The sequence below is a fragment of the Hylobates moloch genome, unplaced genomic scaffold (assembly GCF_009828535.3).
Source record: "Hylobates moloch isolate HMO894 unplaced genomic scaffold, HMol_V3 SCAFFOLD_10, whole genome shotgun sequence".
NCBI lineage: Eukaryota > Metazoa > Chordata > Mammalia > Primates > Hylobatidae > Hylobates > Hylobates moloch.
The window spans coordinates 100,825,983-100,839,760 of record NW_026652285.1 but is presented as its reverse complement, the minus strand read 5'-3'; the positions used below and the strand labels follow the sequence as shown (position 1 = coordinate 100,839,760).

The 13,778-nt window shown below is 51.8% G+C and overlaps 1 protein-coding gene across 4 annotated transcripts in view; it reads left to right on the top strand.

The window, feature by feature from the left end:
* DYNC2I2 (dynein 2 intermediate chain 2) overlaps positions 1–13,778 on the top strand; it is a 29,376-nt gene that overhangs the window by 12,502 nt on the left and 3,096 nt on the right. For all 4 annotated transcript variants that reach the window (XM_032165319.2, XM_032165320.2, XM_058445968.1 and 1 more), the window contains exons 2-3: positions 9,241–9,489; positions 13,514–13,623. In XM_032165319.2, coding sequence (XP_032021210.1) covers positions 9,241–9,489; positions 13,514–13,623 — 359 coding nt within the window. The remainder of the gene's footprint in view (positions 1–9,240; positions 9,490–13,513; positions 13,624–13,778) is intronic.

The window sequence follows — 13,778 nt, the reverse complement described above, 5'->3', positions numbered from 1 at the left end:
CTCCCTAAATGATTCTAATGCTTAGCAAAGTTTGAGAACCACTAGAACCACTAGTTTAATCCAGCTGCTTTCCAGTAGAGTTACTTTTTAAAAAAAATTTTTCATTTATTTATTTATTTTTTAGACAGAGTCTCGCTCTGTCACCCAGGCTGGAGTGCAATGGCGTGATCTCAGCTCACTGTAACCTCTGCCTCCCGGGTTCAAGTGATTCTCCTGCCTCAGCCTCCTTAGTAGCTGGGACTACAGGCACGCACCACCATGCCCAGCTAATTTTTGTATTTTTAGTAGAGATGGGGTTTCACCATGTTGGTGAGGCTGGTCTTGAACTCCTGACCTCGTGATCTGCCTGCCCCAGCCTCCCAAAGTGCTGGAATTACAGGTGTGAGCCACTGCACCTGGCCCAGTTTTTTTTTTTATTTTTTTTTTGAGATGGAGTCTCACTGTCTTGCCCAGGCTGGAGTGCAGTGGTGCAGTCTTGGCTCACTGCTGCAATCTCTGCCCCCTGAGTTCCAGCAGTTCTCCCACCTTAGCCTCCCCAGTAGTTGGAATTATAGGCACGTCCCACTAGGCCTGGCTCTTTTTTGTATTTTTAATAGAGACGGGGGGGGGGGGGGTTTCACCATGTTGGCCAGGCTGGTCTCGAACTCCTGACCTCAAATGATCCTCCCACCTTGGCATCCCAAAGTGCTGGTGGTCTGATTCTGTCTCCCAGCCTGGAATGCAGTGATGTGATCGTAGCTCACTGCAGCCTCAAACTCGAGCTTAAGTGATCCTCCCACGTCAGTCTCCTGAGTAGATAGAACTACAGGTGCACACCATCACGCCTGGCTAATTTGGAAAATTTAGAGTCAGAGGTCTTGCTTTGTTACCCAGCTGGTATTGAACTCTTGACCTCACGTGAGCCTCCCACTCAGCCTCCCAAAGTGCTGAAATTAAAGCTGTGAACCACCATGTCTGGCCCATTTTAACCATTTTAAAAAGTGTGCAATTCAGAGGCATCAAGTATAATTCCAGTGCACAGTCATCACCTCGATCTATTGAGCTTTTTCCCAGTGGGGTGCATTTTTGACATTCAGGTCTGTCTCCCATGATTTAGCTCCTTGAGGGCAGGGGTGAGTCTCCTGTAGTTTTCTGTGTCCCAGAGGTGCCTAGGAAATGCTGAATTGAATGGTTTCTTATGTGCTTTCAGCCCCTGGCAGGCCTCTGCTGCATCCCTCCTCTGAATTGACCTGGCTGCCTAGCTCTGGGCCTCTAAATGAGTGCCTCTTCTGGACTGGCTGTAGCTTCTGGCCCAGCAGATTCTCTCTCTCTCTCTTTTTTTTTTTGAAACGGAGTCTCTGTCGCCCAGGCTGTAGTGCAGTGGCACGATCTTGGCTTACTGCAACCCACACCTCCCAGGTTCAAGCCATCCTCCCACCTCAGCCTCCCTAGTAGCATCAATTACAGTCGCCCACCAACATGCTTGACTAATTTTTTTTTTTTTTTTGTATTTTTAGTAGAGACAGGGCTTCACCATGTTGGCCAGGCTGGTCTCGAACTCCTGGCCTCAAGTGATCTGCCTGCCTCGGCCTCCCAAAAGGCTAGGATTACAGGCCTGAGCCACCATGCCTGGCCCTACCCACTTGGCTTGGCTGGGCCTGGCTTGGTCTGGCCCGGCCCAGGAGATCTCTAGCATATGGCACCCCCTGCTGGAGTGGGCTTGTTTGAGACAGAGTCTGGCTCTGTTGCCCAGACTGGAGTGCAATGGTGCGATCTCAGCCCACTGCAACCTCTACCTTACTGGGTCAAGTGATTCTCCTGCCTCAGTCTCCCGAATAGCTGGGGTTACAGGCATGTGCCACTACACCTGACTAATTTTTGTATTTTTAGTAGAGATGGGGTTTTGCCATGTTGGCCAGGGTGGTTTCAAACTCCTGGCCTCAAGTGATCCTCCTGCCTCGACCTCCCAAAGTGCTGGGATTACAGGTGTGAGCCACTGTGCCCGGCCAGTGTTCGGTTTTCATTCAGTCAGAGAAGTCGGGCTTGGGGCCTAGCTTGTGGCTTGGGTAGGAGGTTTTCCAAGAAACGGGTCCTGTGGGGCAGGTGGATTTCCCAGGAGGCATCTCCTCACCTTTCTGGGCCTCAGTTTCCCTCCTCTGAGAGGCAGGAGTGCTGATGTTTTGGGCTTCTCCATGGCTGCAGGCTCTCTTGGGGCAAGAGAATTGGGCTTCAGGCTGCAGAGGGTCCCTGGGACCTCAGACTCTCAAGAGGGTGGACCCTGCTGGTCTTGCTTTGGTAATTACTGTTCTCTGATTTCCTCCGAGGATGTCCTGGTGTGATTACATAAAGTCTGGCCCAGCCCTTTGTATTCCCCTGAACACACTTTATTTATTTATTTATTTATTTATTTACTTATTTATTTATTTTTGAGACGGAGTCTCGCTGTGTTGCCCAGGCTGGAGTGCAGTGGTGCGATCTCGGCTCACTGCAACCTCTGCCTCCCAGGTTCAAGCAGTTCTGCCTCAGCCTCCTGAGTAGCTGGGATTACAGGCGTGTGCCACCACGCCTGGCTAATTTTTTGTATTTTTAGTAGAGATGGGGTTTTACCATGTTGGCCAGGATGGTCTCGATCTCCTGACCTCGTGATCCACCCGCCTTGGCCTCCCAAAGTGTTGGGATTACAGGCGTGAGCCATAGCGCCTGGCTCCTGATCTAGGTGTGGGAGGCTGGCTCTGGGCCCAGCGTCCTCCACACTCCCCTCTGAGAGTGGCCTAGGAAGCGAGGATCCCGACTCCCATGCCCCATTTCTTTCTCTGACTTCCCCGGGGGTGGCTTATTGGAGCCTTACCCTCTTGCCAGTCACACACTGCCTGGCATGGTGGCAGGGTATGGACTTGGGCCTCGTCCCCAAAGGGATCTCAAACCATGGAAAGTTGACTTAGGTATCCTGGAGCACAAAGAGTAATGGTGGCTTCTTACCAATTCACAGGAAATTTGCAGGTGCCATATTATTGTTTTTTTTGTTGTTTGTTTTTTGAGACAGAGTTTCGCTCTTGTTGCCTAGGCTGGAGTGTGATGGCGTGATCTCAGCTCACCACAACCTCTGCTTCCCGGGTTCAAGTGATTCTTCTGCCTCAGCCTCCCAAGTAGCTGGGATTACAGGTGCGCTCCACCATGCCTGACTGATTTTTGTATTTTTAGTAGAGACGGGGTTTCACCACGTTGATCAGGTTGGTCTCGAACTCCTGTCCTCATGATCTGCCCGCCTTGGCCTCCCAAATTGCTGGGATTACAGGTGTGAGCCACTGTGCCCAGCCAACCTGGCTAATTTTTAAATTTTTTGTGGAGACTGGGTTTCCCTATGTTTCCTAGGCTGGTCACAAACTCTTGGACTCAAATGATCCACCCTTCTCAGCCTCCCAAAGTGCTGGGATTACCCTGGCTTAGCATAATTTGTAAGGGCCCTAGAATTATCTGGATATAAATGAGCTTTGGCTTTTACTTGAAGTCATCAGCTGCATTAGCCCCTAACAAGAGAGTCAGCCTGTCTTTTGAAGCTTTGAAGCCAGGCATTGACTTTTTTTTTTTTTTTTTTTTTGAGACAGAGTCTTGCTCTGTCACCCAGGCTGGAGTGCAGTGGCACAGTCTTGGCTCACTGCAACCTCCACCTCCCGGGTTCACGCCATTCTCCTGCCTCAGCCTCCTGAGTAGCTGGGACTACAGGCGCCCACCACCACGCCCGGCTAAATTTTTGTATTTTTAGTAGAGGCACGGTTTCACTGTGTTAGCCAGGATGCTCTCCATCTCCTGACCTTGTGATCCGCCCACCTTGGCCTCCCAAATTGCTGGGATTACAGGCGTGAGCCACCGCACCCAGCCGCCAGGCATTGACTTCTTTCTAGTTTCCAAATTCCTAGATGGCATGTCCTTCCAATGTTTCATCTACTTTGAAAATCTGGGCCAGGTGTGGTGGCTCATGCCTGTAATCCCAGCGCTTTGGGAGGCCCAGGCGGGCTGATCACCTGAGTTCAGGAGTTTGAGACCAGCCTGGCTGACATGGTGATTTCCTGTCTCTATTAAAAATACAAACATCAGCCAGGTGTGGTGGCAGGCATCTGTAATCCCAGCTACTCGGGAGGCTGAGGCAGAAGAATTGCTAGAACCCAGGAGGCGAAGGTTGCCGAGATCTTACCACTGCACTCCAGCCTGGGTGACAGAGTGAGACTCTGTCTTAAAAAAAAAAAACAAAAAACCAACAAAAAAAAAATCTGTTTAGTGCGGCCACCTTCATCAGTAATCTGAGCTAGATCTGGAGAACTTGCTCCGGCTTCTCCAGCAGCACTTGCTGCTTCACCTCGTATTTGTACATTATGGAGATGGCTTCTTCCCTTAAACCTCATTAGCCAACCTCTGCTGGCTTCACACTTTTCTTCTGAAGCTTCCTCACCTCTCTCAGCCTTCATGGAGTTGAAGAGAGTTAGGACCTTGATCTGGGTTACGGTGTCTTAAGGAAATGTGGCTGGATTGATTTTCTATCTAGGCCACTAAACTTTATCCCTATCAGCAATAAGCTGTTTCACTTGTAATCTGTGTGTTCCCTGGAGCAGCGCTTTTCATTTCCTTCAAGGACTTTTCCTTTGCATTCACAACTTGGCTGTTTGTTGCAAGAGGCCTGGCTTCAGCCTGTCTCAGCTTTCAACATGCCCTCCTCACTAAGCTTAATCTTATCTAGCTTTTGAATTAAGAGACTTGGAACTCTTCCTTTCCCTTGAACATTTAGAGGCCCCTGTAGGGATATTAATTGGCTTACCATTTTTTTTTTTTTTTTTTTGAGATGGAGTCTCACTTTATTGCCCAGGCCAGAGTGCAGTGGCACGATCTCGGCTCATTGCAACCTCTGCTTCTTGGGTTCAAGTGATTCTCCTGCCTCAGCCTCCCAAGTAGTTGGGACTACAGGCGCCCGCCACCATGCTTGGGTAATTTTTTTTTTTTTTTGAGACAGAGTTTCACTCTTGTTGCCCAGGATTGGTTCAAGTGATTCTCCTGCCTCAGCCTCCTGAGTAGCTGGGGTTACAGGTGTGCGCCACCATGCCCAGCTAATTTATGTATTTTTAGTAGAGACGGGGTTTTGCTGTGTTGGCCAGGCTGGTCTCGAACTCCTGACCTCAGGTGATCCGCCCGCCTTGGCCCCCCAAAGTGCTGAGATTATTGGCATGTGCCACTATGCCCGGCCAATTTTTGTATTTTTTTTTTTTTTTTAGTAGAGATGGGATTTCACCCCATTGGGCAGGCTGGTCTTGAACTCCTGACCTCAGGTGATGTGCCCACCTCGGCCTCCCAAAGTGCTGGGATTACAGGCATGAGCCACTGCGCCTGGCCTAATTAGCTTACTTTCAATATTGTTTTGTCTCGGAATAGGGAGGCCCAAGGAGAGAGAGAGAGACAGGGAATAGCTGGTCAGTGGAGCAGTCAAATCACACGCAACATTTATCGATGAAGTTCACCGTCTGACATAGGCACGATTTGTGGTGCTGCAAAACAATTGCTGTAGTAACATAAAAGATCATCGATCACAAGTCAGTATAACAGATGTAATAAGAATGAATAAATTTGAAATATTGTGAGAATTGCCAAAATGCGGCAGAGGCGTGAACTAAGTGCACGCTGTAGGGAAAATGGCCCAATAGGCTTGCTCAGTGCAGGGGCACCGTGATCCTTCAGTTTGTGAAAAGTGCTGTATCTGCAAAGCGTATGAAGCAGAGCGCAGTGAGACATGGTGCAGCCCGGCTTCGCACTTGTTCGGGAGAGCACCGTGGCTAAGGTGCAGTTTACTGTCATGAGGTCAGACAATCTAGTGGCAAGTCAGGTTGGCCAGGCGCGGTGGCTCACGCCGATAATCCCAGTACTTTGGGAGGCCGAGGAGGGAGGATCACTTGAGCCCAGGAGTTGGAGACAAGCCTAGGTAATATAGTGAGACCCTGTCTCTATGAAAAAATTCTTTTAAAAAATCAGCCAGGTGTGGTTGTTGTGGACCTGTAGTCCCAGCTACTTGGGAGGCTGAGGTGGGAGGATTGCCTGAGCCCAAGAGGCAGAGGTAGATTGCAATGAGCTATGACCACTTCATTGCACTCCAGCCTGGGCAACAGAGTAAGACCCTGTCTTAAAAAAAAAAAAAAAAAAAAAACGCCGCCTGGGTTCAAGTCGATCACCTTTTGCTGTGTGACCTTGAGTGAGTTTCTCTGTGCCTCAGTGCCAACATTAATATGAAGATAGGATTTACTTCGTAGGGTGGTTGTGAGGAAGAAGGGTGATGTGGGTGAAGTTCTTGGCACAGTGCCTGGACGTGAGCTCTTACCAGCTGGCACTGTCATCAGGATCGTGGCTTCCATGGTGTTTGAGATTCTCCCTTAGTCCCCTTGCATCTTGGCTCGGCACATGCACTTTCTGATCCCCTGGCCCATTCATTCATTCCTTGGTGTGTGTGGTCCCTCAGCAGCCTCCTCCAGCTCTGTGGCTTCAAGTCACATGTCTGGTCAGAAACTCTCCAGAGCTTCGTGACCTCCCCCAGAAATACTTGGTGCCTCCCCGTGGGTGGCTGAGGCATCTGAATCCAAAGCAGGCCCCACAGAACTGCCCTGTGTTCTCTGCCTGAGTGTGACCTCACATCTGGGGACGCCCTGTCCACAGGTTCTCAGTGCAGATCCCAGGGTCACCCTGGATTCCCTTCTTTCCATGATTCCCAGAGTCCAACACGTCTTCTTGGGCTTTATTTGCTCTGTTTCCCCAGCTGGAATGCAGTGGCACATTCAACGGCTCACTGCAGCCTCCACTTCCTGGGCTCAAGCAATCTTCCCACTTTAGCCTTCTGAGTAGCTGGGGACTACAGGATGCGCCGTCATGCCTGGCACTTTTTTTTTTTTTTTTTTTTTTTTTGAGATGGAGTCTTACTCTCTCACTCAGGCTGGAGTACAGTGGCACGATCTTGGCTCACTGCAACCTCCGCCCCCGAAGTTCAAGTGATTCTCCTGCCTCAGCCTCCTGAGTAATTGGGATTACAGGCGCCTGCCACTGCGCCTGGCTAATTTTTTTGTATTTTTAGTAGAGACGAGGTTTCATCATCATGGCCAGGCTGGTCTTAAACTCCTGACCTCGTGATCCACCCGCCTCGGCCACCCAAAGTGCTGGGATTATAGGCCTGAGCCACTGCGCCCGGCTTCTGGCAAATTTTTAATTGTTTTGTAGGTACAGAGTTTCTCTCTGTTGCCCAGGCTGGTCTCAAACTCCTGGACTCAAGTGATCCTCTTGCCTCAGCCTCCTAAAGTGCTGGAATTACAGGCGTGAGCCACTGCGCTCGGGCAATTTTCCTCCATAACATTTTATTCTGGCCCACGACACTCCTTCCTCAAGCTTTCCACTTGGCTGGCTCCTTCATGTCCTTCACATCTCAGTTCAAATGCCACCTCCCTAAGAGGCCACCCTCGCCATCCCATCCTGACAGCCTCCCTGGCTGTTTCCTTCCTTTCTCGTGCCTCTGCATGTGCTCAGTGCTGTGTAGATTTGGTGTTTTTTTGTTGTTTATTCATCTCTTCCCCACCCCTGTGTAAGCGCCTGGGGCACAAGAATCTTACACATTTTCTTTTCTGCTGTGTCCTCATTACCCAGACAGTGCCTGGCAAGTAGATGCTCAATAAGTAATTTTTTTTTTTTGAAATGGAGTCTCGCTCTGTCACCTAGGCTGGAGTGCAGTGGCGCGATCTCGGCTCACTGCAAGCTCTGCCTCCAGGTTCACGCCATTATCCTGCCTCAGCCTTCCTGAGTAGCTGGGACTACAGGCACCCACGACCATGCCCGGCTAATGTTTTTGTATTTTTAGTAGAGATGGGGTTTCACTGTATTAGCCAGGATGGTCTCGATCTCCTGACTTCGTGATCCACCCGCCTCGGCCTCCCAAAGTGCTGGGATTACAGGCGTGAGCCACTGCGCCCAGCCTCAATAAGTAATTTTTTTTTTTTTTTTTTTTTGAGACAGTCTCCCTCCATAGGCCAGGCTGGAGTGCAGTGGCGTGATTATCGGCTCAGTGCAACCTCTGCCTCCCAGGTTCAAGCAGTTCTTCTGCCTCAGCCTCCTGAGTAGCTAGGATTACAGGCACGTGCCACCACATCTGGCTAATTTGCCTCGGCCTCCCAAAATGTGGTTACAGGTGTGAGCCATATGCCAGTTTGTGTGTGTGTGTGTGTGTGTGGTGTGGTGTATAATGAACATTGTCTTGTGCTGGGGATACAAAGATCAGACAGAGTGTTATGCTGGGGGGCTCACGGTTCACTAGGACACAGATAAGCAGAGAGAATTGAGTGGCCTGTGGAGGTGAGGGTAGGTACCAGTGCTGAGGCCTCTTGTGTTCAGAAGAGAACTGTCCTGGTGAGTCCGACCACCTTCCTTCCTCCAGGCTTGCCTCCTGGCCCAGCTCTAATCCCGCATGAGATGGGAAGGAGGGAGTGGCAGTCCAGGGCCTTGTCATTGTCCCTTGAGCAGCCACCCGAGGAGAGCCCCTCACAGATAGCAGCAATCACCATGATTGCTTCCGCCCAGAGAGCCTTCGTTTGGTGCAGATTGGGCATGTCTGTAAGAAAGGGAGGCTGGCCTCTCCTTCCCTGTTCTGATGTTTGTACCTGTGCCAGGTACAGCTGTAAGCAGGGGACCAGGAATAGTAGGCGTGGTGGCAGGGTGGAGAGCAAGGCCTCTGGGGGCGGTGCTCTGCCTCCCACCCAGCAGCTCATAGTGGATGCCGAAGCTGCTGTTGCTCACCCGGGTGCTGGGAGGGCTGCCTGCTGAGGGAGGGCCTGGTGGTGTGAAGCTGGGGTGTTCATGGGCATCAGACCATGTGTCTGCCAGGGTGCTGCTGTGAGCCGATGTGGTTCTGCCTGCCCTCCTTGTCTTCAGAAATGGAGCCCTCTGACTCCTCCGAATTGTACCAAAAATCTTGGGCACGGTCTCACTGGCCTGTGTGGGCCACTTGGCCAGCCCTGAATTGGTCACTGTGGCTGAGGTAGGGACACAGTGCTCTGATTGGCTGGCACTGTTTGATTGTGAGACATAGGAGAATCAAGGGGCCATCTCCAACCGAGACCTCACTGAGAGAGGCCCCTAGCCTGAGACCCACAGCAGCAAGGAGGGGGTCAAGCAGGAGGGGCAGGCAGGGGGCTGGGCGGGGGCTGTGCGAGGACAGCTGGGTGGTGACACTTGTTTTCACCCTCCCCCCAGAAAAGTTGCCAGACGTCCAGCATTGCCACTGCCAGCGCATCCGCCCAGGCCAGGAATCATGTGGACGCCCAGGTGCAGACGGAGGCCCCTGTGCCTGTCAGCGTGCAGCCCCCGTCCCGGGACGACATACCCCGGCTCGCAGCCTTTCTTCGGAGAGTGGAGGCCATGGTCATCCGAGAGCTGAACAAGAATTGGCGGAGCCACGCGTTTGATGGCTTCGAGGTGAACTGGACCGAGCAGCAGCAGATGGTAGGGGATGGGCTGGTGCAGCCTTGGGTCGAGCCCCTGCCCCACTTCTGTCTCCCCTTGTTTTCCTTCCCACAAATAACAGCCGTGCCAGTCGTCATCACGGCCAGCAATTACCAGGTTCTAATGTCCTGCCTGGTACTGGGCTAGGTTCCCTAAGAATAAGTCAGTGAGCCTTCACTGCTGACCTTGAGGTTGGTGGTGTTCTGTCCACTTTACAGTTAGGGAGATGGACACCCTATGTGGAAGTAACGTCCAGTGTGAAACTGAGAGGGTGAGCAGTGGAGGCAGGCTAGAGCCTGGGTGGCCCGGCTGCCCTGCCTCCCCATGTACAGTGCAGTGAGGGCCTTCTTTGGGCCAGGCACAGTTTAAGAATGTCTCCTTGGCCAGGTGCGGTGGCTCACGCCTGTAATCCCAGCCCTTTGGGAGGCTGAGGCGGGTGGATCACGAGGTCAGGAGATCAAGACCATCCTGGCTAACACAGTGAAACCCCGTCTCTACTAAAAATACAAAAAAAAATTAGCCAGGTGTGGTGGCGGGCACCTATAGTCCTAGCTACTCGGGAGGCTGAGGCAGGAGAATGGCGTGAGCCCGGGAGGCGGAGCTTTCAGTGAGCCGAGGTCGCGCCACTGCACTCCAGCCTGGGCTACAGAGCGAGACTCCGTTTCAAAAAAAAAAAAAAAAAAATGTCTCCTGTGGTATCTTCTTCACTCCTCAAAACAACTGTATGAGGCCGGGCGCAGTGGCTTGCACCTGTAATCCCAGCACTTTGGGAGGCCAAGGTGGGCAGATCACCTGAGGTCAGGAGTTCGAGACCAGGCTGGCCAACATATTGAAACCCCCTCTCTACTAAAAATACAAAAATTAGCCGGGCATGGTGGCCCACGTCTGTAGTTCCAGCTACTTGGGAGGCTGAGGCAGGAGAATCGCTTTAACCCGGGAGACAGAGGTTGCAGTGAGCTGAGACTGCACCACTGCACTCCTGCCTGGGCGACAGAGCAAGACTCCATCTCAAAAAAAGACAAACAAACAAAACAACTGTATGAGGTAGTGCTATTATAATCTTCAGTTTATAGATGAGGCTGAGAGAGGTTAAGTGCCTTGTCCAGGTCCACACAGCTATGCCCTGGCTGAGCCAGAATTTGAACCCCAGTCTCCGGTTTCACTACCACGCTCTGGGTCATCTGCCCTCCAGGTACAGTCCAGAGTCATGACCCTGTAAATTCTGATGGCCAGTTGGGCAGACAGCATTGGGTTTGAGATGAGGGAGCTTTTGTCTTTTTCTTTTTTTTTATTTTTTTGAGACGGAGTCTCGCTCTGTCACCCAGGCTGGAGTGCAGTGGCACGATCTTGGCTCACTGCAACCTCTGCCTCCCGGGTCCAAGCGATTCTCCTGTCTCAGCCTCCTGAGCAGCTGGGATTACAGGCGCCCGCCACCACGCCCAGCTAATTTTGTATTTTTGGTAAAGCCGGATTTCACTATTGCTGGTCAGGTTGGTCTCGAATTCCTGACCTCAGGTGATCCGCCTGCCTCGGCCTCCCAAAGTGCTGTGATTACAGGCGTGAGCCACCGCGCCTGGCCAAAAAAATTTTTTTAGAGTTAGGGTCTTCCTATGTTGCCCAGGCTGTAGTTCAGATGGGCTCAAGAGATGCTCTTGCCTCAGCCTCCTGATATGATTTTTTACAAAGTATAAACATTTCTTGAACCAAAACCCAGATCAAGAAAGTGAACATTATGAGGCCTGCAAGAGCTTCCTTCCACCCCCAGCCCACTGTATAGCTTTGTCTGAAAATAATAGGTTCACGCGAGTCGTGGCTTGGATTGGTGCTGCGTTCCTTTTTACAGCTGCATGGTGTTCCATCGACAGACCACATTCATTTAGCCACTCATCAGCTGGTGGACATTTGGGCTGTTCCCCTTTTTGGCTATAGTGAGTCATGCTCCTGTGGACATTGGTGTACAGATGTCCATGTGGACATGAGTTTTCATTTCTCTTGGGTCTAAACTTAGGAATAGAGTTGCTGGTCCTGGTCTCCTGCCAGCTTGTTCTCCACAGCAGAGGCACCTCTTGCACATGGTGCAGCAGTGCACGGGGTGTGCTGTGGAGCTCTTTGTGGAGTGTGGAGTCTTTCCAGTGGATAGTTTTTTTTTATTTTTTTACAAAATGAATTTTTTTTTTTTTTTTTTTTTTTTTTTTTTTTTTGAGATGGAGTCTCGCTCTGTCGCCACGCTGGAGTGCAATGGTGCAATCTGGGCTCACTGCAACCTCTGCCTCCCGGGTTCAAGCTATTCTGCTGCCTCAGCCTCCTGAGTAGCTGGGACCACAGGCACCTGCCACCACACCCAGCTCATTTTTTGTATTTTTAGTAGAGACGGAGTTTCACCATGTTGGCCAAGATGGTCTTGAACTCCAGACCTTGTGATCCGCCCGCCTCCACCTTCCAAAGTGCTGGGATTACAGGCGTGAGCCACCAGGCCTGGTCTTTTTTTTTTTTTTTTTTTTTTTTTTTTTTTGTTGTTTTTGAGACAGGGTCTTGCTCTGTTGCTTAGGCTTGAGATCAGCAGTGCAACCTCTGTCTCCTGGGTTCAAGTGATCCTCCCACCTCAACTTCCAGAGTAGCTGGGATTACAGGCTCTGGCTCCTATGCTCAGCTAATTTTTGTGTTTTTGGTAGAGATGGGGTTTCACCATCTTGCCTACGCTGGTCTTGAACTCCTGAGCTCAAGCTATCCTCCTGCCTCAGCCTCCCAAAGTGCTGACATTACAGGCGTGAGCCATTGTGCCTGGCCTTCAGTAGATAGTTTCTTTATGTAGAATCATGAGGTCAACAGATCTGAAACGTCAGAGGATCTGAGAGGCTGTTTGGATTCCTGGCACACACCACTTCCTGGGCAGCTGGTGCCTACCCCTGGCTAGGCTGGTCGTCAGCCTCCTCACACGTGGCTCTGGCCGGCTTTGGGGCTGAAAGCAAGATGCCAGAGCTTGACAAAAAATTGTGTGCAGGCCAGGCGCGGTGGCTCAAGCCTGTAATCCTAGCACTTTGGGAGGCCGAGGCGGGCGGATCACGAGGTCAGGAGATCGAGACCATCCTGGCTAACACGGTGAAACCCCGTCTCTACTAAAAATACAAAAAATTAGCCAGGTGTGGTGGCAGGCGCCTGTAGTCCCAGCTGCTTGGGAGGCTGAGGCAGGAGAATGGCGTGAACCCAGGAGGCGGAGCTTGCAGTGAGCAGAGATCGCGCCACTGCACTCCAGCCTGGGGGACAGAGCAAGACTCTGTCTCAAAAAAAAAAAAAAAAAAATTGTGTGCAGGCAGGCACAGCGGCTCACTCCTGTCATCTCAGCACTTTGGGAGACCGAGGCAGGCAGATCACCTGAGGTCAGGAGTTCGAGACTAGCCTGGGCAACATGGTGAAACCCCATCTCTGATAAAAATACAAAAATTAGCCAGGTGTGGTGGCGCTCGCCTGTAATCGCAGCTACTTGGGAGGCTGAGGCATGAGGATCACTTGAACCCGGGAGGTGGCATTTGCAGTGAGCGGAGATTGTACCATTGCACTCCAGCCTGGGCCGCAGAGTGAGACTGTCTCAAAAAAGAAAACCAACCAACTAACCACAACCACCAACAAAAAATCATGTGCATGTAGCACAACGTGACGTCGGATGGTTTGCTTGACCCCTTGTACTTGGCTGCGTTGAGCACTTTTATGCTGCTGGGCAACCATCCCCACCTTCCTGCTGCAGCCCCTGAGGCTTGGAAACTGTGGAGTGTGCCTGTGAGGGCAGCCACCGCTCTGAGCGGGAGCCTGATCGGCCTTGCTTCTTAGGCCATGCCTTCCGGGCTTCTGGAGACATCCTGCTGGGGCAGATGTGGGGATGAATGTGCCACATTTTCCTCTAGGCCTGGCTGATGGACTTGAGGGCCTCTAGGGCCGAGGGTGGCCTGGCCTAGGTGGGGTTTGGTTAGGCAGTCACGAGGCCCCCTGCTGGTGGCTTTGGGACTCAGGGTTGGGGATGTCTCCGCAGGTGTCTTGTCTGTATACCCTGGGCTACCCGCTAGCCCAAGCGCAGGGTCTGCATGTGACCAGCATCTCCTGGAACTCCACTGGCTCCGTGGTGGCCTGTGCCTACGGCCGGTGAGTGGCAGCGGGGGGTGGGTGAGGGGCAGCGCGCCACCCCGGGACCCTCGTTGGGCCTTGTCTCTGTAGCTGCACAGGGAAGGGTTGGTTCCAAGAGCTTGGCCATCCTGGGAGTCTCTTCTGAAGGCTTCCTGGGCAGGGTTGACAACAAG